A 24,441-nucleotide genomic window follows, 5' to 3' on the forward strand; every position below is an offset into this window, starting at 1 on the left:
TGCGTATTATCCACTCTGGTCTTCAAGGCAACCCAATGAAGTAGGTACTATCATCATCCCCATCAGAGAGACGTGAAAACCATGGTTCATGAAGTACCTACTTCATGGTTCAAAAGTACCTTTTCCTGTAGCCAGAACCAGGACTCCAGTTCTGGAAGTCTGACTCCAAATCTCTACTGTTGGCTTCAAGATGGTCAGACAGGATAATAGCCAGGTCTCTTCTAAAAATTATATGATTCCATGAGTCTCTACCTGTCCTGATAGGAAATGCAAGGACCTTAAAGATTTACCAAATGAGATGATAAGATTTATTGGTAGATCCTTGACCTGCATTGCTGATTTTCAAATTCACTATCATTTGAACTTCTCCTTGATTTGATAAATGAAAGCAAATTGTTTCATATTTAAAGCCTCAATTTCTTCATGTATAAAATTGAGGGTATCATACTGAAAAGAACTTTAGGTTTCCTTCTAGTTCTGCCATCTGTTTATTCTGAAAAAATATATTTGGTGTTGTCATTTATAGTTATTCTTTATAACTAATAACTGAGAGGTAAGAAATATATCATTAGGCCACATATAATTCTTTCTATGGAATTACAAAGGGTTTTCATACTTGTATTAATTAATATGTGACAGTAATGTTTTGCTTTAGCTCCTCAATAAACTGAAAAAATCAACTGAGAAGCTGGAAAAGGAAGATGAAAATTATTACCAAAAAAACATGGCAGGCTATTCTACTAGACTAAAGTGGGAAAGTACACTAGAAAACTGTTACAAGGTAAGTTCACATTTGTCTTCTTCCATGGCGCTTTGTGTGACCTTGGAAATGAAGGTCAAACTGATAGTTACAAAACCGATTTCTGTCTTAGCTCTGATTCTCATGTGACTCTAGACAAACCACATTTCCTCTCCTTGTTTCCATTTCCTCATGGATAGAATTACTAACAAATATTTATTGAATAGAGTTTCTGCTCCTAATTCTCAATAGACACAATAGCATTCAGCTAATTTCAAAAAGTTCTGTCAAAGAAAAGTATAAATTAAGGCTTAGATATTAGATATTCTGAATTGAGTTTTAGGCATGAGAGCTGACCATACAGTGATCACTATGGAGTTCCTTTGTATGTTAGGAATTGTGTGGGGCTCTGGAGATATATAACAATGAATAAGGTACTATCCTAACACTTTAAATATGCACCTTAGGGCCAGGCCTGGTGGCACATGCCTTTAATACCAGAAGCTCAGGAGGATGAGGCAGGAGGATTGAAAATTCAAGGTCAGCCTTAGCAATTTAGCAAGACCCTGTTTCAAGATAAAAAATAAAAAGGACTGGGAATGTAGATCAGTGATAGAGTGCTCCTTGTTTTAAACCCCAGAACCAAGAGAAAGAAATGTACCTTACTGGGCCAGACAAAGACATAGAATGAATTGTGGCAAATTGTCCAACAAAAGTAAGCAAAAGACATGAACAAGAAAGTCACAAAAGGAGAAATCAAAATCACCATTAAACATATGAAGAGATGTTTAATCATTTGATAAAATTAGGAAGTGATAATATCAAGTGCTGGCAAGGAGGTTAGAAGACAAGAATTCTTGTACCACTCTAGTGGACACAATTTAATGGTATATACTAACACTGAAATGTACACATACCCACAATACAACAGTTCCCCTTTTGGGCATATATCCTGAAGAAACATTTACACTTGTACCTCAAGAATAATGCATGAGTATGTTTATTACAGAACTGTTTATAATTACATGGTGAGAAAAAGATGGTATATAATCTTTATTACCCACCAATAGAACAGTCTTAAATGTGCTCTAAGTTGGAAGTAGACTAATACCCAGCAATAAAAAGTTAATTAAAACTGTATTTAAATATGAATTAACCTAAAACATAATGTTGAAGAAAATAAATATACCATTTATACAATCTATGTAAATTTTAACAATTTTTGAACACACTCCCATACTATACTGAGTTTCTACATGGTGTGTTCATAAACATGTATGACCGAATCTATGGGGTGGAGAAAACGGAGCTCATGGAGGGTGACAGCAGGAGTGCCACTCGTAGTCACATAGTTTGTGGACATTCCCTGGTGAGGCAATGCAACCAGCCCAAGATGGAAACCTACTTCAACTCTAAGTATGAATAGCTTAGCTCTCGATTTTTCAAGTCAAGATAGATGTGACCATATTAAATAATTATCAATTCTGGATAAGAATTGGTAAGAACATGAATATTTTTGTTTTATATTTCCTCCATGTGTTTTAAATTTTTAAAAAATGTTTAAAGCAACTGCAATTGGAAGAAGTGATCTACTGTCAAGCGTCTGGTACTCAGTGTGGGTGGATGTTGTGCTAAGTGCATCTGTGTGCATCATATTCTGTAGCCATCACAACATGTGAGGACCATAATTTTATTACCAGTTTGTAGTAGAGGAAAGCAAAGCTGGAGAGATGAAGTAACCTGCCCAGGATGGTTTAAAGATTCAACCTAGGCCTCTGCACTATGCTTTTGCCCCAATAAGAACTGGGAGAGGAGAGAGTATAGGCCAGCAGAAACAGAGAGACTGCATTTAAATCTTGCACAGTTCAACCACTTTCAGTGTAGGATAGATGCAGAGTTAGAGAAGAAAGGAGGAAGGGAGGAAGAGATGAAAACTTGGCCCAAAGAGGGGAAGAAATGAGAAGAAACCCTTCTTATACCTCCCAGCATAGGATCCTGGCTCCCCTTGCTTGTGCTGAGTAGGTGCAGATGATGAGGAAAGGTTAGGGACCTCAAGCCTAACTACCCATTTGAAGTCTGGCTCTCCAGCCTGGGCTCCCACTTCCCTTCCCCTCTCAGGACTTCCCAGTGAAGCTGGAGCTTCCACCAAGTCAGCTTCCTCAGGCAGCTCCACTAGGAGATAGGGGAGAAGTTGCATCTTCCACTCCCTCTTCCAGGCACCCTTCAAGGGCTATGAGAAAACATACCCAAGCTCAGCATCTCCATCCTCCCCATACTTCTACCCATGTCACTGTAGGGAACCACAGTAATGGTTCTCAGCAGGTAGAGTGGGCCTTGGAATTGTGTCAGGTTTCCCTGGTACTAGCCTCATCATCCAAGGCTCTCACTAGATCTTCCTTACCTCAGTTTCCTTTTCTCCTATTAAGATCCCCCTTTCCCTGCCTTTCAGTAGTCCTCATTTTCATACTGAAGCATCATGGAAATTATCTTCTCTCCTTATAAAGTCATCCTGAAGGTGACAAGATACACATTCATTTACACTTCAAAAGGCCTCCTGAAGTCACAAAACTTGGGCTTGTTTGTTGTTATGGTTGTTTTGTTGGAATCCAAATCAGGTGGAGTAGCTCCTCAAAGTCATAATCTCCTTGAAGAAGATTAGGATTATTTTCACCCCTTTTGTGTCCTGAATTTTTGCAGCCGCTGTGCTGGAGGCCATCAGTGTCTCACTCCCTCTCCTGTTGGGTTGACTTAGCTCCTCTCATCCACCTTCCTTTGAGCAGCCTTCTTCCTCCTGGGGCCAGCCCATGCCCACGGGACCCAACTGGAGTCCACCTCTGTCTAGTCATCCTTGTTCCACACTAACCCTCAATAATGATGCCCTGACTTTGCATTTCCTTGCCTTATGCCCAGTCAGTCTTTACTAACACATCACTGACTCACTCACCTATATTATCCTATGCCTTCTACATCTTTTGTATGTTTATAAACTCAAGAGTAAAATGTTAGATTCCTGAAGACATGCAATAAAAAAAAGACTGAATTCATTAAAGGAGAAGTTCATTAAAGTTCAAGTGATGGAAATGGGAAAATTAGGGTGTCTTAATTCTGTTTATTTAGTTGTTTATGGGCCTATTTTCTCACCATCCTTCTGTAAAAGTTTAATATAAGAATTCAATTTAGAGTCCTAGCAAGTGTCCTATTACCTCTTCTTGTTCTGTAATTTGATTTCACAAATTTCTTCAGAGAACACTCATTGAACTCTTTTCAGGTAGTTTACTAGATGTTTCAATCAGCTTTTCTTGCTGCTGTGACTAAAGGACCTGACCTGAACAACTGTAGAGAAGGAAAAGTTTTTTTGAGGGTTCACGGTTTCAGAGGTCTTAGTTCACAGAAGGCCAGCTCCACTCCTCAGGGCTTGAGGTGAGGCAGAACAGGATAGCAGAAGAGTGTGGCAGAGGGAAACAGCTCACCTGGTGATCAGAAAGCAGAACAGAGAGACTCCACTCACCAGATACAGATACATACCCCATAGGATGTCCCCAGTGAACCACTTCCTCCAGCCACACTCCACCTGCCTCCAGTTACCACTCAGTTAATCCCATCAGGGATTAATCCACTGATTAAGTTAATGCTTTTGCAATCTGATCATTTATCCTCTAAACCTTGCATTGTCTCACATGTGAGCTTTTGGGGGACTCCACATCTAAACCATAACAGTAGATATTGTGAGAAATATTATATGTGTCAAGTCTCAAACGTGGCTATTAGGTAATGAGACCAGTTGCATAGACCATATTTCAAAATTAGCCTTGTTACTTCATAGTTACACTTATTAACTCAGAATCGTAGTATGTTCCTAACTTCCAAGAAGAAACAATTCGGTTGATAGAAATAATCTGTATTTTTAAAAATAGCCACACCGTCAAGAAGTACCAAGAATCAAAGCTTAGTACTGATAGTTCTTACTCAATATTTTTCAAGAACCTTAAAAATGTTGCTTTTCGCTGCCATTGTTCCTCATCTGAACCACAGAGCCCAGGAATGATCTGAGTGACTGTTTATCAGTCTTCCCAAAGCTGGTGCTTGACAATGCCACCTAGATGCAGATACATGGCGATTCATTATGGTCATGGTCATTCAAAGTGGGCTACATTCTGAGAACCTTGTTAGGCAATTCCGTCACTGTGTGAACATCATAGAGTGACTTGTCCAGACCTAGGTGATGTAGGTCCATCACTCACTTGACGTGGCCTCTTGATGCAACCAAGAGACAAAGTACATGAGAAATGTGAGGCTGCCACCACTTTAACACAGTGTACTGTTTTATGATAAAAATTTTTTTAAAGGGAGTATACACCAAAACAGTGATAAAGTATGATATAATAAATACATAGACCAGTAACATAGTGGTGTATTACCATTACCAAGCATTATGGACTGTACTAATTGCATGTACACAACTGGCCACTGCACAGTTTGTTGACATGAACTTTGCCACCCATGCATACAGAGAACCTTGTGCTACAATATCAGGATGGCTGCCATGTCACAGGGGATAGGAACTGTTCGGCTCCATTACAGGACCACCCCATTATGGAATATTGAGCTCTACAGGACCATGGTATGTATGGTCCTTATCCATATAAGTCTGTGCCGTGCATGACTTATATACAATGGATGCCTGAGGAGAGGACATTAGTGCTTAATTCCTTCCTGGAATCACTGTTGAAAAAGGTGATTTCCTTTCTACAAATCTGTCTTGAGGCAGTAGCTGAAAACAACACAGGGTTTTCTATTCAAAATACATTAAGAGGGAGGTTGGGGGATGTAGCTCAGTGGTAGAGCACTTGTCTAGGATGGGAGAGGCCCTGGGTTCTATTCCAGCACTGAAAAAAAAAAAAAAAAAGTTAAAGGAAGGAAGCAACTCAAGTGACCAACTTTGAAGGGGTGACTAAATGAATCAATATATACTCACAACAGACTATTATACAGTAATTAAAATCTTCAGAGAAGAATAGTGTGCAAATTTTTCATGTGTGAGGTTAAGTGAAGAAATTAGGATATCAAATTAGAATACTTTGGTAGGTAATTAGAAGACAAACTCATACAGACCTAGACTGAAATACATTGGAATGTTGATAGAAGTCATCCCGGGTGGAAGAATAATGAATGACTTTAGAAGGTATTTCTGTGTGGCCCTCTGTGGCCCTACCATGTCTCCAAGCCGCTGGAAGTTTGCTTAACTTCAGATTCCGGAGCACCTTCTCAGATGAATCAGAATCTCTGAGTGATTTTAGGAAGGGGTCCAGGTGACTTTTAGGCATTCTGAAGTCTGAGAGTCCCTGCTCTAGAAAGAGAATAGTATTTCTTTTATTAGCTTTATGAAAGCAATTTAAATGAAAACACAGTCCCTCCAAGCTCCTCTGTCCTACAGACCGGAACTGAAAAGAGTGACTGAAGAGCATGAATTATCAGGATGCCTGAGCCCCAGACAGGCCCTAAATCTGCTGTCTCTTGCTAACTCTCTGACTACACTGTCTTCAAATGTGCCTCTGTGAAAGCACAAGAGGAGCTGGAGGTCCTCCAGGGTGTCATGTCTCCTGATTGCCCATTTTATACAAAAGAACAAGAGAGTAGACAGCAATAATTCATTAAATGAGCTATGGATTTCTCCTTTCCTCATAGAATTTATTTCCACCTCTTTTTATGAGCAAGCATAGATCACTTTAATTATTTCCTTGAAATGTAATTAGAATCTGTTAAGCATTACTATCTCTGCCAAAGAACACCAGTTATTCTAGCCTCAGACTGATGCTGGTGGTTCAGCATTTATTAAAGAAACGGCTGCCATCACAGATGCGGGGTGTTCTCAGACCTGCCTTTACTTTTCCCCTAATCCTTTGCTCATAGTGCTAAACTGAAACAGCTGATTTTTACATCTTTTTTGAGGGGAAAGACGTTTTTTTCTTTTTTGAAGATTGTCCCATCTGAGATCCAAACAAATGAGCAGAATTTGTTTTACACATTTGTCAGGAGGCATGTCAATTCTGGCCTGTGAAGAAGCAGTACATCCGATGAGTTGCTGTGTTTTTAATCCTTTATCTGGAAGACAGAAAGCAAATGGTCACGTTCAAATGACAGGTACCAGATATTTTGGAGAGAGACTCAGGAAATCAGTAACAAAAACAAAGGCATCTGGCTCCCACTGGCTTAGAAAAATGGTGTGGCTTCTGACGCATCTAAGAAAGTGACCACTGGGTCACAGATCTAGGTTCTGATAAAATGTCAGGACTTTGATCACAAGATCTAAATTTCCATGTGATTGGTGTAGATGTTCATAATTACTAACTGAGCCTTTTACTACTTGCTTTTAAAAGGAGTGCTAAAAATGACTTTACACCAATAAAATATAGCATGTACTTAAACGGGAATTTCACCCAGTCTTTTTTTTTTTTTTTTTTTTTTTTTTTTTTTTTTTTTTTTTTTTTTGTGGTGCTGGGGATCAAACCCAGGGCCTTGTGCTTACGAGGCAAGCATGCTACCAACTAACTGAGCTATATCCCCAGCCCTTACCCAGTCTTAAAAAGGAAGAAAACGCCACATCATGGACAAACTTTGAAAATGTTATGCTGGGTGAAATAATAAGATACAATAGGACAAATATTGTATGATTCCTCTTATTTGAGATACCTAGAGGAGTCAAATTAAAATGGAATGATGGTTGCCAGGGGCTAGGGAAAGAGGGGAAATAGTTAATATTTTATGGATACAGAGGTTCAGTTTTGTTTGTTTTGGTGCCAGGAATTGAACCCAGAGGTGCTTAACCCCTAAGCCACATCCCCAGTGCATTTTTATTTTTTATTTTGAGATAGGGTCTTTCTTAGTAAGTTGCTTAGGGCCGCTCTAAGTTACTAAAGCTGACTTTGAACTTGTGATTTTCCTGCTCCAGCCTCTCGAGCTACTGGGATTACAGGTATGCACCAGGGGTTCAGTTTTAAAGAAAAAGGTTCTGGAAATGGATGCTGGGGATGGCTATGTAACAATGGCACTGAACTGGATGCTTAAAAATGTTTAAAATGGTACATTTTATGTTACAAAAATTTTGCCATAATTTAAAAAATAAATAAGCTTAAATTAAAAGTTTCGATTACTAAATACAGTAAATGAAGGAACAGTGCTAGGATGTAGAGAATACCATTCTGGATCAGGTCAGTGGGCCCTGCAGGAGTGCTGAGTGAGGCAGGATGAGGGAATTCAGGGATCTCTGGACTCTCTCCAGCTCCACCTCTCTACCAATGCTCATGAAAGATAGTCATCTTCTCCCTATGGTAGGATACCTGCTAGTTTTCCCAAAACCTTCTTCATGAAAGGTTTTTGCCAAGTGCTTGTACTTTGTTGGTATAGGAGATGGGATGGCAGGTCTGAGAGCAAACCTGACCTTCTCTAGATAAAAGAATGAATGTCTAATCCTCTGTCCTTATAAAAACAGAATGGGGAGAATTTTGTCTTGCTCCCTTGCCATCTCTGGGCATGTACCCAGCAGCCTCATGCTGTCCCCACATGACCCACGAATCTCCTCGGCATACTCCACTTAGTTGTTGAACTTCTCCAGCATCTCTAAAATTCACCGGTCATCAATTTGGGGGAGCAGAGTCTGATAACTGACTTGTTCTAAAATGTGAATAGCTAATGAGGCAAGAGTGATCGATGCCCTTCACTTCCTCGTTGACCCTTCTGAGCTTAAAGTCATGACAGTCCATTTGTGGAATTTTTGTCATTCCACACACCTCCACCTTCACGCAGTAGTCTCTGACCCCAGGGCCTAATTCCGGCCAGGATAATGAATTGATCAGTCTCTGAGATTCTGCTGTTGTCAGATAGTCTCCTTAAACAGAGAGTGCCTCATCATCTTTGTGCCTGCAAGGACGAGCAGAATACTTTGTGTACACCATGAATGATTCGGACAGTATTTATTGTCTGAATGCATCTCAACATGGGTTTTCTGGACTTCCCTCTTCTCTGGAAATCACAGGTGCTTCTTCAGTGCTTTCTTTGCTTTCTCTGCCCCTTCCTTGTGGATATCAGTTACAGCACTTTCCTATGTACTTTTGGGGGCAAAAAATCCCAGGGAAAGTTTATGAGTTAAAACCATCTAAAAGGAGGAAAATAGGACAGACACCAACTCATATTCCCTCCTGAAATCCTCCCTTTGTTGTTATTTGGATGCGATGTATTAAAAAGGCAAATCTCCACCAGCAATGTAAAAGTGTGCCTTTTTCCCCACATCCACGCCAACATCTATTATTGTTTGTGTTCTTGATAATAGCCTACTTGGAGTAAGATGAAATCTTAGAGTTGTTTTAATTTGCATTTCCCTAACTACTAGAGATGTTGAACACTTTTTCATATTATTAATCGCGTGGTGGAATGTTTTCCCTGATAAGTGGATGATGATATATAATGGGGGTGTGGGGTGGGGGATGAGAGAAGAATGGAGGAACTTTATATTATGTAGAAGGAAATGAGAGGGAGGGGGTATGAAAAATGGTGGAATGAGACAGACATCATTACCTTATGTACATGTATGATTACATGAATGGTATGAATCTACATCATGTATAACCATAGAAAAGAAATGATGTACCCCATTTGTGTACAATAAATCAAAATGCAGTCTATAAAATATTTAAAAACAAATAAATATTTTTTTAAAAGGTACATCATGACAGTTTGCTCAGGCTCTCCTCGGAGTGTCAGTGTTTGATGGGTGACTTTAGTTTTGCATACCAAATGGTTGATCTTACCCCATTTTCAATTCCCTTCAGAGCATCCTGGAGCTGGAGAAGGAAAGAACTCAACTTCTATGCAATAACTTAAACCAGTACAGCCAGCATATTTCTCTTTTTGGTCAAACCCTGACCACAGTGAGTAGTGAAGATTTCTCTATGTTTGGCAGGCAGGGTAAAAAAATTGCAGGAAACGTTTCTTCAACATCCTTGTTCTGCTTTCCTTGGCACTGCAGTGCCACACGCAGATTCACTGTGCCATCAACAAGATTGATGTTGAAAGAGATATCCAGGCTCTCATGGAAGAAACTGCAAGTTTATCTACAGAAAACAAATCTGAGTTCCTACTAACGGATTACTTTGTAAGTATGACCTGCAGGAAGTTACCTTGGGGGAAGGGCTTAGTTGTCCATTGAAAAGCTCATTTCGAAAAAATTGAAAACAAATGTAAATGAAATGTGGTCAATGAAAATGTTGTTTTATTTCCATAGGCCACATAATAAAAAATATGCAAGATGTGATTTACAAACTGGGCCGTGGTATTCGGGGGAAGGAAAGAAAGTCATGCCAGATTTTAGAATCTTCCAGTTCAGCCTTTGTCTTCATCTGTTTTATGCTGCTGTTGCAGAATACAACAAAATGAGTAATTTACAAAGAATAGAAGTTTATTTGGGTGGTTTTGGAGCTGGGAAGTCCCAGATCACAAAGTCACATCTGGGGAGAACCTTCTTGCTACATAATAACATGGCAAAAGGTGTCACTTGGGCTAGAGAGCAACAGAGGGCTGAACTTTCTTTTATAAGAAACCTATTCCCATGATAAGGGAGTCCCCTGATGGCCTGGTCACATCTTAAAGGACCCACCTCTCAACACTCTCAACCCTGTTGCACTGGGTATTAAACATCTAACATTTGAACTTTGGAGAGCAGTGAGTTCATAGCAATCTTCTAGAAAAGTAATACCAGGCAGATGTATTTCATGATCTCTGTTTATCATATTGTGCCTATACTGATTGTCCACACAAATCACCATGTAGCAAATTACCTCCAAACACAATGACTTAAAACACGTATTATCTGAATTTATATGGGTCAGGAAGTCAAGTGCAGTTTAGTTGGGTCCCCAGAGGCCCTCATGAGGCAGCAGCTAAGGTGCCAACCAGGACTGTAGACAAATCAAGGCTCTACTGAGGGAGGACCCATCTCCAATTCACTCAGGAGACTGCTGGCAGCCTCTGGTCCTCATCGGCTGGTAGTGGTAAGGTGCCATTTCTTTTCCATGTGGATTTCTCCACATCTCACTTCATGGCGGCCTGATTCTCCAAGAACAAGAGACCAAGAGAGACAGAGACAGAGTGCCCATGAAGGAATCGGGGTGTGCTGTAAGCTTAGCTCAGAAGTGGGGGTTGTTAGAGTCAGTCAGTGTGGCCTCAATTCAAGGGGAGGAGATGACACAAAAGCACGATTCCTAGAGGGTGGGGATCATCATTAGCATGGCTGATGATCCTTTTCCTTTGAAAAACTTGGACCAAATTTCCTGGGACTTATTTTGAGGGCATTTGGGTGATTCTACTATGGAACACCCTTTCTTGCTGGAAACTGATCATTGTCTCTAGTCAGAGCCCAGACATCTTGCCTTTGCTCTCTTTTGGTTAATTCTTTGTCCTCTTGGGTCATGCTCAAAGATTTGGGCCTCCGCTTACCTCTTGTTAGTCTTAATTGTGATGTTCTAGGAACTTTTCTTTTCTTTTGAGAGGAAAAAAATATCCTTCTTTCCTTTCTTTTTTTAATTTCCAGTTCAGTTTAGGATTCTATTCCTCTCTGATCTGTAGACAGCCCACTGGTCATAGCCTCCTCTTAGATTAAATGCACAGCTGAAGCCAACAACCCTTGCTCGGGGAACAAGAGATGAGGAGAGAAGGGAGAGGCAGAGGTGGAGTGAGCAGTAAATCCTGAAAGGTCCCCTTCCCCACGCTCCAAACAGCAGCAAGGAGCCAGTTATTTCCTACCTTGAATCCTTTTTCCTACCTTGGCAAAGGTGAACTCTGCTAGCAATAGCAATGTCTGTTCAAAGTAGGCAGGAAAGGTAACGATGGGAGTCAAAAAGAAGATTTGATTGCAAGAGGAAGACATCTTTGACTGAAGGGGAAGATGAACTAACCTGTCAATAGAATACAGGCCATTCTCCTTGGAATTAGCCTAGGATCCTATTGAAAGGCAAGGCAGTAGCCATGATGATTCATCTTTAAATCATGTTCATGGCATTTCTTTTGTCTTGTTGTCTATGAAGCTTCAGTGCACCAAAACTCACAACCACATATCTCAGTCTAAAAGTAAACACTGTCTCAAAATGAGTGAAGAGAATTTTCTTGATATCCATAAATTAAAGTACCCCAATGTCTGACTTTATAGTCACTGGCAATCAGTGTAGACTGACTTTTATCCAATGCTCCAAAGTTTCCATGGACCAGAACAAGATAGGAGAACAATCTGACTTCAAAAATGTGAAAATATTTCCAAGGCTATTGTAATGTCATGTTCAAAAGATTGTATCTGTGGTTTTATATGCCTCCTCAAGTATTGATCATCTTTCTAACAAATGTTTGACAAAGAAGGACACATTTAAGGAAGTTAAACCCCCTATCAGGTTGATCTGAGAGCGATCCAGCCCTGGAAATACATGCTGTCCCCAGACCAAGGAAAGTTTTAGAATGGCACAGGAGCTAGATTATGATTGGTATTCCTCCAGCAAGGAGGGACTGTGGATTGGAGTTAGGTGTCCTATCAGTTTAGCCACAGTTCACCTAAAAGTGTGACCTCAGCCAGGTCTCAGCTCTTGGCAGACGTGTGAAGGAGTGATAGAGAACCTGGGGTCGCACTAGTTGTGTTTTGGGAATAAACACTTCTGTTTCAGCTTGGATCTCCTTCCTGTGTCACAAAGTAGAGAGAACAAAAGCAACCTCATGCAGTAGTTGTAAGCATTGCATGCAATAGAGAATATAGAGAAACTTCTGTAATGCACAATATGTAAGTAAAGTATCTCAACCATCTTATCACATGGTTACAAAAGGCTCCTCTTTTTGCTCCTTTCTTCATTATGATTCATCTGAAGCTCATCTCTCCACCAGTACTCAGGAGCCTAGTTTTCCTCCTTCCTTATCAGAGAAGCCTGCCTCCTCACCTCTGTCTTCATTCATTAGTTGCCCCTTTCTCCATAGGTTTCTGTCCACTCACATTCAGCCACCTCCCCACCCCACCATCCTAATATTTTTTTTTCTTATTTAAGTTTTGGAATAATCCATGTGAACGTTCAGATATTATCAATGACCCCTCATAGCCTATGATAAAAATCCCTACCTCTGCCCTAAAATCTGGCCTAGCTTGCACAGTCAACTTTTTCTTTCCCTAGTTTTTGCTCAAGGAACTGTTCTACTTGTTCCTAATACTTTCTGCACAGAGTCCCCGCTTCGTCCTTTGCATGTCCCTGGAGTGTCCTTTATCCTCCTTTCACTTGACTGAAAAGTCCTTGTTAGGTCTTCTAGCCCCCGTGGAAGCTTTTGACTGTCCCCACCCTTGGTGCCTGCACCATTCATGAATGTATGTGATGTATTGCTAGTTATCTTCATGTTACGCTTCAAGGCCTAACTAGATGATAAACCCATTTTGGGCAGAGCATGAGTTTTATGAGCCAGTGCAGAACTCAGTACACATTGTTCCACTCCTGAGGTCATCCTCACCTGAGGCATAAACATCATATTTGAACCATCAAAGGACTCTAACTTGAATAAAGATTAATTATTTTAGGGAGCAATAAATATCCAACAAATAGATTTATTGATCAGAAAGTCAAATAACTAAAGTAAGGCTTGTCCTCCAAGAATAATTTGTTCTGCTACAGAAAAAGCTCAGCTATGTACTTACAAGCTGTGAACAAGATGTTTTCTTATCAGTCAGGTCTAGAACAGGTAGAACAACGTGTGCAAAACTAAAGATTATCCTGATTTTATTTTTCACTTTTTTCCTTGCAAAGGAAAGTTGCATGAAAACTGGGAATAGCAACTCTTAACCTTTTTCCCCTTAGGTTGTTAAACATCCTTTTTCTTTTCCTAAAGGAAGAAGATCCTAACAATGCAATGGATAAAGAGAGACGAAAGTCTTTAATAAAACCGAAATTGTTGAGACTACAAAGAGACATTGAAAAAGCCTCCAGAGACAGGGAAGGTGTGTGACTATCTCTTCGAAAGATCTGATAACGAAAAGTATCAGACTCAGAGTTTTTATTCCAAGTTAGGATTAATCTGCTTTTGCTGACTGGGCCAAGGGTCAGCACACTTCAAACCTAAGTCGTATGAATAAAGAACAAGTTAAAAAAAGAAAAGAGAAAGCAAAAAGTGTAAAATGATATTCTGGCCGATTTAGGAGAGTTATTTAAGTACTACACTACCGTATTTAGAAAAAAAAAGTTTTATTGTATTTGGGAAATTGGTTGGAATGAGAGACAATTTGTGCGATTTAAAATATGGTACATGTACCACACAGAGGTTTTGGTTTTCGTTTCTTTCTTTTTACTAACTTTTGAAATAAGGTGAAAAATCATTCAAATTAAATCCCGTCCTTAGCAATTAGGAATGTTAGAAAGTGAAGCAACTCTCATGCAATGCAGATACTGGAACAGTTACACACTTGAGATTCCATATGTCCAGCTTATTTTACACGGATCTCAATAACTCATTGCAATGTAATGCAGATAGGAAATCCAAGACAGAAAATGTTTAGTGATGTAAACAGAATATGGAGGAAGAGCCTAACATTGTATATATGTTAGAAATTATTGGAATAAGCCAACAAAAAGGAATTTAAAAATCTCATCTCGAAAATAATAATTGAGATACTTAATGCACCCATATTTCTCAAACTTCATTAAATGAAGGTATATGAACAGTCAGCTCACTTATCATTCACTCAGTAACAACTACACACAGGAACTACTCCCGCCATTGAGGAAGTACTATTTCTAGGTTGAGAACCCCTTTGAGGGAGACCAGCTTCCAGCTGTGTCCCACCAAACAGGATGAAAGGTGACCAAAGGTGACCAAGAACGTTGTTTCATTTTCAGGCCTGGAGCGAATGCTTAATGCCTACTCCAGCAGCTCCTCCTTCTCTGATGCCAAGAGCCAGAAAGACACAGCGACGTTAATGGATGAGGTAAATATTTGCCGAGTGCATTTAGTGATGAAGGGGTTATTTTTAGAATACTTGTTTTCCAGCGCACATTTGCCTTTCCTTCCTCGTGACAGAACATTATAGTCAAGTTTATAGGGCCAGCCCCTTTATAGGTAGTGGGAAGGATCTGGAAAAATCTGCCTACCTAAAAATGTTTGCTTTGATATCCTCTCAAAGAAGGACACTGGGAAAATAACCCCAATGATGACTGAAATAGAATTCTCCAGAATAGATTCATTCTTTAATGAAATGATGTACACTTTGACCCAGTTAAGAAAAGTTTCCTAAAATACAGGTTTGCATTCACAAAGGCCTTGTATTTGGATTTAGCTCTGCAGTTTATAGGAAACTGGGATGACTTTGGCCTTTTCATATGTGAATTGAAGGCACTGGAACTTACCTCAAAGAGTTTGTGAGAATGGAATAGTATTTAGAAAATACTAGCATCGTGCTCAAAGGAGCTCAAAACTTAGTGCAGATGGTCCCCAGATTTGACTTAGTGATTTTTTGACTTTACAATGGTAGGAAAGTGTGTCCACACACCCAATCTGTTGCTCACTTTCAGTACAGTATTCAGTAAATTACATGAGATACTCAACATTTTATTATAAAGTTGGCTTTGCGTTCGATGATTTTGCCCAGCTGTAGGCTGATGTAAGCATTCTGAGCATATTTAAGGTAGGCTAGGCTGAGCAAGGATGCTCAGGAGGTTAGATGTATAAAATACATTTTTGGCTCAAAGCATTTTAGTCTCACACTGGTTGATCGGGATATAGCCTCATCACAAGTTGAGAGCATCTGTGATTTTTATAAGATGCTGCCTTCCATGCATCTATCCACTGGCATCAGACTCCCAAAGAATAACAGAAGAAAGGGAAGATGTGGCTGGACAGAGGAAGAGGGCAGTCTGGGTGAGGGGCAAAACGTCTGAGGAAACAAGGAGCAACTTTAGAGGCGAGGTCCTTTGGGGGACAGACTGGCATTCGAGGTGATGGAACAGGGCAGGAGGATGGCTCCACTGACCTCTTGATGGAGTGCCAGGACCCCAGCAGCCCCCAGACATTCATAGGAAGGATGAACATTTTGACCACTTTGGAGGAACCACATTAATAGGGTACCTTGAACAACATTTTATGTAGGAATAAAAATGAACAGATACATATGACCTATGTGTGCAAGATGTGGGTTTTTGCTGTGCTTGAAGTGATCAGAAGTGGACTTGGGTTAATCTGAGAACTCAGGAAGAGTAAAACTTTTTAGCAAGTTTTGAAAGATACAGGAATCTGGGCCACCTTTCTTTACCTAACCCTCTTGTAAAAGGAGGCTTATAATAATTCTGCCTGAACTGGCAATTTTAAGTGCTTTGGAGAAAGCTACAGCTGTTGTGGGTTATGGTGGGGAGGCTGTTGCAGAGATAAGCCAACATTTCTTATGGAAAGAAAGGTCTGTGCCTGCTCACAGGGGAATAGGAATCTGACACACTACTGCAATGACATATATCTGTAGTTTATATGAAATGATAAAACGGACTCAAACATTTTCGGTGACAGCACAAAATGTTTAGTTAACTAATTCAATGCAAAATGATATTTACCAAATCAAAGCGATAGATAGCATTTTATGATGTCAATGAGTTATAAGATTCTTTCATTGTTCATGCATAGAATTTTACCTTTGTTATTACCAGCAAAGAGCATGTATAGGATCATCTGAACACAGGCTAGCCTGATTCACATGTGAGGAGGGAGAGGGTCTGACCCCTGAACTCAGAGTGTTTATGGTCTAGTAAGGACCAAGCATGAACTTTTAAGTAGGGGACACCAAATATACGTGTAACCTTCTTACACATGCTGTGCATCTGGATAAAGGAAAACAAGTGATACTGGTAGATTTCATGTTAACCAGAGGAAGTTTCTTGGAGGGAACACCTTCTTCATTTAAATTCTTTCCTATTCTATTGTTTTTTGGTCCTCAGAGTCCCATGTTTGAATCAAGAATGTTGGTAAGGCATGTTTTATGAGAAATTGTTTCTGAAACAGGAGGCATTTAGAATAGAGGTTGACTTATAAGAACCACGCGCTAACCGATTGTGCCACTCAATAACTGGGATAGATTCAAACTAAAAAGCTTCTCTCAGCAAGGGAAACTATCAGCAATGTGAAGAGAGAGCCTACAGGGTGGGAGAAAATCTTTGCCACTCATACTTCAGATAGAGCACTAATTCCCAGAAGCTATAAAGAACTCAAAAAACTCTACACCAAGAATACAAATAACCCAGTCAACAAATGGGCTAAGGAAATGAACCAACACTTCACAGAAAGAAGATCTACAAGCAATCAACAGATATATGAAAAAATGTTCAACATCTCTAGTAATAAGAGAAATGCAAATCAAAACTACCCTAAGATTCCGTCTCACCCCAATAAGAATGACGATTATCAAGAATACAAACAACAATAGGTGTTGGCAAGGATGTGAGGGAAAAGGTACACTCATACATTGCTGGTGGGGTTGCAAATTGGTGCAGCCACTCTGGAAAGTAGTGTGGAGATTCCTTAGAAAACTTGGAATGGAACCACCGTTTGACCCAGCTATCCCACTACTCGGCCTATACCCAAAGGACTTAAAATCAGCATACTACAGAGACACAGTCACATCAATGTTCATAGCTGCTCAATTCACAATAGCCAGATTGTAGAACCAACCTCGATGCCCCTCAATTGATGAGTGAATAAAGAAACTGTGGTATATATATACAATGGACTATTACTCAGCCATAAAGAATAATAAAATTATGGCATTTGCAGGCAAATGGATGAAATTGGAGAATATCATGCTAAGTGAGATAAGCCAATCTCAAAAAGCTAAAGGACGAATGATCTCGGTGATAAGCAGATGATGACATATAATGGAGGTTGGGAGGGGGGCAAGAATGAAGGAAGGAGGGACTATATAGAGAGAAAAGAGGGATGAGAAGGTGGGGAAGGAAAAAATAACAGAATGAATCAAACACCATTACCCTATGTAAATGTATGATTACACAAATGGTATGCCTCTACTTCATGTACAAACAGAGAAACAAGTTGTACCCCATTTGTTTACAAAAAAAAAAAAAGAGTAGGGGTTGTCTTCAGTCATGGGAAGGAGTGTCACATGTAAGAGGAACCAGACTTGCTCTCTGAAGCTTTCAAATGCATCACAGCCTGGGCCGATGGTAGAGCTATAGGGAGCTTTCATTTCGTTTTAGGTAAGCCTGCCCCACACTGTGGTGCACTGCACCAAGGATTAAAACCTTCCCCATCAAGAGGAGGTATTCTGTCCATGGATGTGACCCCCTGGCAAGGATGCTAGCATTAGGAAACCCCACGCTAGGGGTGGAAAAAAAACGGGGAGGAGGGGGTTGAACTGCTTAGATTCTGCTCTCTGATTCACCCTGACTGAACACAGCCTGATGAAGGAGGAATTATAGAGTTTGAGTTCAAGCTCAAAGCAAGAACAAGAAAAGAGTTGGAGTTTGTCTTTAACTTTACTCCTCATTTTTGCACTCAAATACCCTAGAATATTGTTCCAGTTTGAAAAGTGTTACTACAAACTTTTTGGGTAATATAAGACCCTACCTCCTCAAAGAAATAAAATAAAAAAAAAAAACCTCACATCCATTTTTGTTTGATCCTATTGATGTTAATTCAGTTCTATTAAGATATTGACCTGTGGCTCAATTGCTCTCCCTTAAGACTTCTGATAGTCTGCCTTCTGCAATCAACACTTATAATTTCCTTTCTTGTTCCTCAGCAGAAAATTGCATAAAGCCAGTTATTGCTGCAAAGTACTGAGTAATGAATCTAACAAGGTTTCCTTACCCTATTTACAGTAGTACAGACTGAGATACTCATAACTGTTTACTCTAGACTGCTTTAAGGTTTTATTTATTTGTTTGTTCTTTCAGTCCCTCTCCTTCTCTCCCTCTTTCTTCCCCTCTCTGCGTATGCTCAGCATCAAACTCCGCACCTCACTCCTGCTAGGAAAGTGCTGTACCACTGAGCCACACCCCAGGTCTCAGTTACTTTTCTCTTCTGCACTTTTGGTGCATATCAGTGCATGAGTTGAATGTGTGCCTCTCTAGACCTCCTTGTCATTTTGAAAGCTATCCCACTGTCCCTTTAACCATCCAGTCGTGCCTTATTTTCTAGCAATTTACTCACATGGCCAAATGATATCTCCACAGAACAATTTGAAACTAGACCTTCTACAAGCGAACTCCTACAAACTGTCATCAGTGTTAGCAGAACTTGAGCAAAGACCTAAACCCAGCCATCCCTGTAGCACCTCCATCTTCAAATGGAAAGAAAAGGTAAAGCTGAAAAGATTAATTGTAATTTCTTGATTAGACTCTCTAGGTGGATTGACTTAAAGTAGCACTGAAGCAAAAAAGCTGTTATGGATTACATGTGCCATATGTCCCAAGCTCTTTTTGCAGATTTTTAAGATAAATTTATTTTTCCTCCTCTTGAGCACAGTAAGCTAGATGTAACTGAATACATTCTCTGTAGATTAAATTACTATGACGAATGAAAAACACATTGGATTTCTTTTCCCTCCTCATACTTTTACTTTAGCCTTGGAATATGTTTTTATAGTAAAATTTCTATTAAATTGAAATTTTAGATTTCATGTAGACCTAAATTGTGAGGTTTTTTTGACATGCATTATTCTGTTTAACATAGCTTGTACACAGTGCCTAGCACATAGCTGAATATACCACATGCTGTGGATAATATGTAAGTTCAACTTAAAGAACTCACACCCCTGTGCTTTTCCACTACTCAGGAATAGATAGTGAGCTCATCCATGTACATGGGTAGCTATTGCTTGTAGCTGTTTTCTGTTACCAATCAGAAAGGGGAGCTGTGATGAAGGGACGGTATTCTTTCTAAGAGATTCAAGAGCTCTAAAATGCTCTCAGTCATTCAGACAGAGTTGCAATATTTTCACTTCATTAAATCCATTGAAGTTGAATTTGTAGAAGGAATGCTATTATGTGCTCTAGATAAACAGGCCAAAATTGGAAATGCAGGCTATAAAATACAGTAATTGTCTAATTCTGAAAATACTAAGCCTTCTGAAACAAGAAAACTTAAAACAAAGTAGGGCTTAGGAATGTATTGAATAATTTATATATACACTCCTTACCCCAATTTAGAAAACAAATTCCTGAGTTTTGTTCATGAGTACTTATAATAATAGAGTTGTTTAAAATGACTATTTTTTTTAAACTATTTGAACAGGAGCATACTCATACTTATGTAAAAATATCTCGGCCTTTTTTGATAAAGAGATTAGAGAATGTTGTGATCAGGACTTCTGGTGGACAGTACAATTCAGACCCTTCATCTTCAGGTAATCCAAAGCCCACCATAATCTGGGGGTGAGTCCTCTTGGTAAAGCACATTGCTGCATTTAAATATTATTTTCAGAACCACATTGAACTATATTTGCTCAGAGAAATTTATATTTCAATTAATTCATTAGAACCCACAGCTTTATGAACAGATGTGTGCAGGGGAGTCCAGAAGAGTGGGGGCTGGGGCGAGCATTTTATACCATGAGTAGTCACTGCAGATAGCAAGACTCACGTCTCTTTCACTCAAAGTCTGTAGTCTGCTCTCCACACAATCATCCTACCCATTTTGAGGAGCTTGGTAGCTCTGTCTCCACAGCATCCTTTAAGCTTCCATAGAAATCCTGTCTTCTCTGCAAAAAACATGGTGATACAGGTGGTTTGCAGGGACACACATGAACTTGGAACACATGGTCTATCCACCCCTTTATTCAGTCATCTGACTAGGTCATTGTCCATCCACACCCCACTGTCCTTCACCTTTTGACAGGCATTCACTCACACAGGTTATTATTTATTCCTCATTGTTCAACTATCTACCATAATCTCAACTGCCTTGTTTCTTGATTAGAAATTGACAAAGAAAAAATTTCAATGAAACCCAGGGAACTATGGTCTACACCATATATTAAAGTCTCCATTGCATTGTTTGAGGAACAATTCCATAGGCACCAAGGGATGATGATAAGGATCACACGCTCCAAATAGCCACTGTCTCTACCTGGATGGCAGAACTGGTGTGCTTTCCCAAACACGCATGCACCTCCCACACGTATTATCTAATGATGTGACTAAGCTCATATGGAAAACAAGTAATTTTAAATTGTCATCAATACTGTTATAATGACAATAGCTTTTTTTTCTCCATATTATTTCCCATACTATAATACGGTTTTTGATTATATAGTATACACATTCATACACAAAGTAGGATGCTTTATTAAATGCTCATTGAATCAAGGAATGAATATTAGGAAAAATTATAAACATTTTTGAGAAAATTTCAATATATTTAATCTCTGAACCACACTGTTAAATAACCAGAGCTTCTGATCATATTCATTTTGCCTATTAACACAGCATGGTAATTACTACTTAATCCAACTTTTAGCCTCTGGAGTGGCCCAGCTCGGCAACAGTCTTTGCAAAGCCTTGTATTCTTTTCAAGCCAGGCAAGATGATGAATTGAATTTGGAAAAAGGTAAGAGTCATTTTCAGATATTTTAATTACCTTCACATGCTGAGATCCTTGACATGCATAAAGTCCTGTCTTAGCACAGCAACCTTAAGTCAGTTGAGGTTTTAATCACCCTTCTTAGAAGATCAAGAATAGGCACATGAAAAACTGAAGCTCACAATGATGATGGCTAATATTTATTTTCTCTTCCTATGTGCCAGACCTTGTTGCAAGCATATTGTCCAACTTAACATTCATAAAAGTCTTTGAAGGCAGGGATTGTACTTATTTCTTTTTTATAGCTGATAAAACTGAGGCACAGAAAGGGTAAGTGCTTTGGCTAAAGTCACAGGCAATGGCAGCACAGGATTTGAACTTACCAATTCAGTAATGCCTGCAATCATAGTGCTACATGGGGGCAGAATGTGGGAAATGAGAGTCATTAGAGACATAGCGCCACTTCTTTATGTTTCCAGCATGAGACCCACTGGTGACTTCTGCTCATGAATTAGTGTAAGAGAGGGTTCTAGAACCCAGATCGAGACTCCCAGTTTGGTGTTTATCCCAGTTATCTCTCAGGACAGTATTTCTGGTCAGTTTTATCAGACCCTCTTATTTGTGTTATGATATTTATTTAATAAGGAAAGGTCTTATTGTCATGGATGATATAAACCTCAACATTATTAAATAAGAACAAGTCTCCAGCCTCAACTTTCCTTATGTGTCCACATTTGGAAGTTAAAGCTAAGGCGGAGATCTAGAAATGGAAGTGTTTGTGAGAAATAGTTGTGTGATGGGAAAGGGCTTATTACCCCTGACGGGGCTATGGCTCCCAGAGTCGACAGAAAATTGAGATGGATTTTACAGCCAAACAACAGGGACACCGTACATTTGCTCTTATTCAATAGGTGCTTCCTTTTCAGTGTGCATCGGAGTTCTTCAATTACTTTTCTTCTTTATGAATAAGAACACATTTCCCAGAGGCCTTCTGGAATTCAGGAATCCTGAGTTTCACAATAATTCGATTACCTTGATTTCAGTTCTTAGTTATTTGCAAAGCCCACTTTTGCTCTAAGTAGTTTCTTTCAGTGAAACATGACAGTGGAGGCCTAGGGAAGCTGCAATACAATTTCAAATCATTTATTTGAATTCCTGTTAATAGATTTTGTCAAGCAATCTCTGACCTGGGAGTACTCCTTAGAGGGAGAACTTGGGCTGGAAATGATCTCATAGAAGAATAGTGATTTATGACTCAAAAGGTAGAAGGGGGTTAACAGTCTTCTTCGCCTTCAGATAAAAATTCCTGGGGAAAAGAGTGAAAGAAAAAGTGAAATATGACCTCAGAATGATGCTATAGGAGAAGTAGATCTTGGATGCTGAAGAAAGTTCTTACTTTCATATCCACGGAATGGCCAAAGAGCAAGGACTCTCCCACAAGACAGAGGCTAGCCAAAGGATTTGGGGCACCAGGTTACACATTAGGGTTATTAATATCACAATGATGTTTTTATAAGAACCCCTAGAGAATTGGATGAGGGCTAGGAATTCCATTTATTTGAACCAATTCTTTAAAAAGTATTATCTTCAAATTAATGATTTATCAATGTTATCTAAATTGATAAATGGGGAGTCAATTTTTTTTTTTTTAGAATTTTGGACTGTGAAACCACGTGGAGTAGAGAGAAACTGCTTTGATCTTAAGTATCTTGATCATCAGCTGATATGTGTTCATAGGAGTCAATATACCAAACTATTATGGCCACCAACATGTGGTCCTAAAGAACACTAAGAAAGAGTTTGCTGACAACCATGTGTCATATACAAAGTGAACTAGGCAGCCTGAAATCCAACTTGATACTGTTTTGGGGGGGCATATGCTAGGGTTTGAACCCAGGGGTGCTCTACCACTGAGCTATATCCCCTGCCCTTTTATTTTGAGACAGTCTCAATGAGTTGCCCAGACTGGACTGGAACTTGTGATCCTCCTGCCTTAGCCTCCCAAGTAGCTAGGATTACAGGCGCACCATGCCCTGCTCTAATTCTGCTTTTAAGCAAACTGTTTCATGGCATAACTCAGTTATTCATTATTTTAGTCTTTTGAGTGTTCTTCTGGATTATGCCAGTTTCATACAAAGTGTTCAATCATTTTTCTTTATTGGTGTCAAGTGCAGAAAATGATGCTCCCAATCAAAACTTTGTATGTAGGATTTCCTTATAAAACTCCTACCAATCAGGCTCTTGGCCTATGCTCAAGTTGCAGAGACCCATTTGTCTAACGAAAAGTGTATTTTCACAGGAGACATTGTGACTTTACATGAGAAGAAAGAAGAAGGATGGTGGTTTGGTTCTTTAAATGGAAAAAAAGGCCATTTTCCTGCTGCTTATGTGGAAGAGCTACCTTTAAAACCTGGGAAAACAGTTACACAGGCATAAAACAGGAACCCGAGCACCCTAACTGACTTTGTAAACTGTGCAATCTGGTGCAAATAAAAATAAAGTGCTGTAATCTTTGTGAGGTTTTCTTTTTAAATGGGTGGTATAGTCCTATCTGAAGGTCACTTCACTTTGCACTCACAGTTATTTGTTAGAAACAGAATCAGATAAAAGATGGATGGTGAAGGAGACAGAGAAGAGACTCATGGTTACTAGAGTTTTTGAATTCTAGGGATCCTAGAGAAGATCCAGTACAACTAACTCTGGCATAACAGGGGGGCAGGGAGGGAAAGAGGGTGAGGGAGAGAAGAGGAGGAGGGGTGGGAAGAGGAGGAGGAGTCAGTCCAGGGTGGAGCCATTTGCCTGAAATCAGTTACCTGGTAGCAAAACAGCAATTAAGATATAGATGTCCTTTCCCTCTGAACTAGGATGGCAACAGGACATATACAACAGGACACACCAAACCTACCAGGAAGCCTGGGAGATAAGGAAGAACACAGAATGGTATGAGTCTACATTGTGCACAACCACAGAAATGAAAAGATGTACCCCATTTGTGTACAATGAATTCAAAGGCAGTCTGTAAAATTTTTAAAAAATAAAAAGAATTTTTGTAAAAAAGAAGTGATAGATAGGCAAGTGAGGCACCAGCAAGATAGATCCAGGTTAGGAGAGAGTAGAACAGA

At 39.6% G+C, this 24,441-nt stretch overlaps 1 protein-coding gene across 3 annotated transcripts in view; it reads left to right on the forward strand.

Annotated features, from left to right (window-relative positions):
* Positions 1-23,820, forward strand: part of Nostrin (nitric oxide synthase trafficking) — a 59,968-nt gene extending 36,148 nt beyond the window's left edge. For 2 of the 3 annotated variants that reach the window (XM_047546692.1, XM_047546694.1), the window contains 9 exons: positions 656-781; positions 9,565-9,663; positions 9,762-9,887; positions 13,637-13,745; positions 14,641-14,729; positions 18,973-19,098; positions 20,033-20,144; positions 21,257-21,346; positions 23,619-23,820. In XM_047546692.1, coding sequence (XP_047402648.1) covers positions 656-781; positions 9,565-9,663; positions 9,762-9,887; positions 13,637-13,745; positions 14,641-14,729; positions 18,973-19,098; positions 20,033-20,144; positions 21,257-21,346; positions 23,619-23,755 — 1,014 coding nt within the window. In that variant the 3' untranslated portion in view covers positions 23,756-23,820. The remainder of the gene's footprint in view (positions 1-655; positions 782-9,564; positions 9,664-9,761; positions 9,888-13,636; positions 13,746-14,640; positions 14,730-18,972; positions 19,099-20,032; positions 20,145-21,256; positions 21,347-23,618) is intronic. The other variant, XM_047546693.1, reaches the window with a different exon arrangement.
* Positions 23,821-24,441: the final 621 nt, after the last annotated feature.

Source organism: Sciurus carolinensis, chromosome 3 (assembly GCF_902686445.1).
Source record: "Sciurus carolinensis chromosome 3, mSciCar1.2, whole genome shotgun sequence".
NCBI lineage: Eukaryota > Metazoa > Chordata > Mammalia > Rodentia > Sciuridae > Sciurus > Sciurus carolinensis.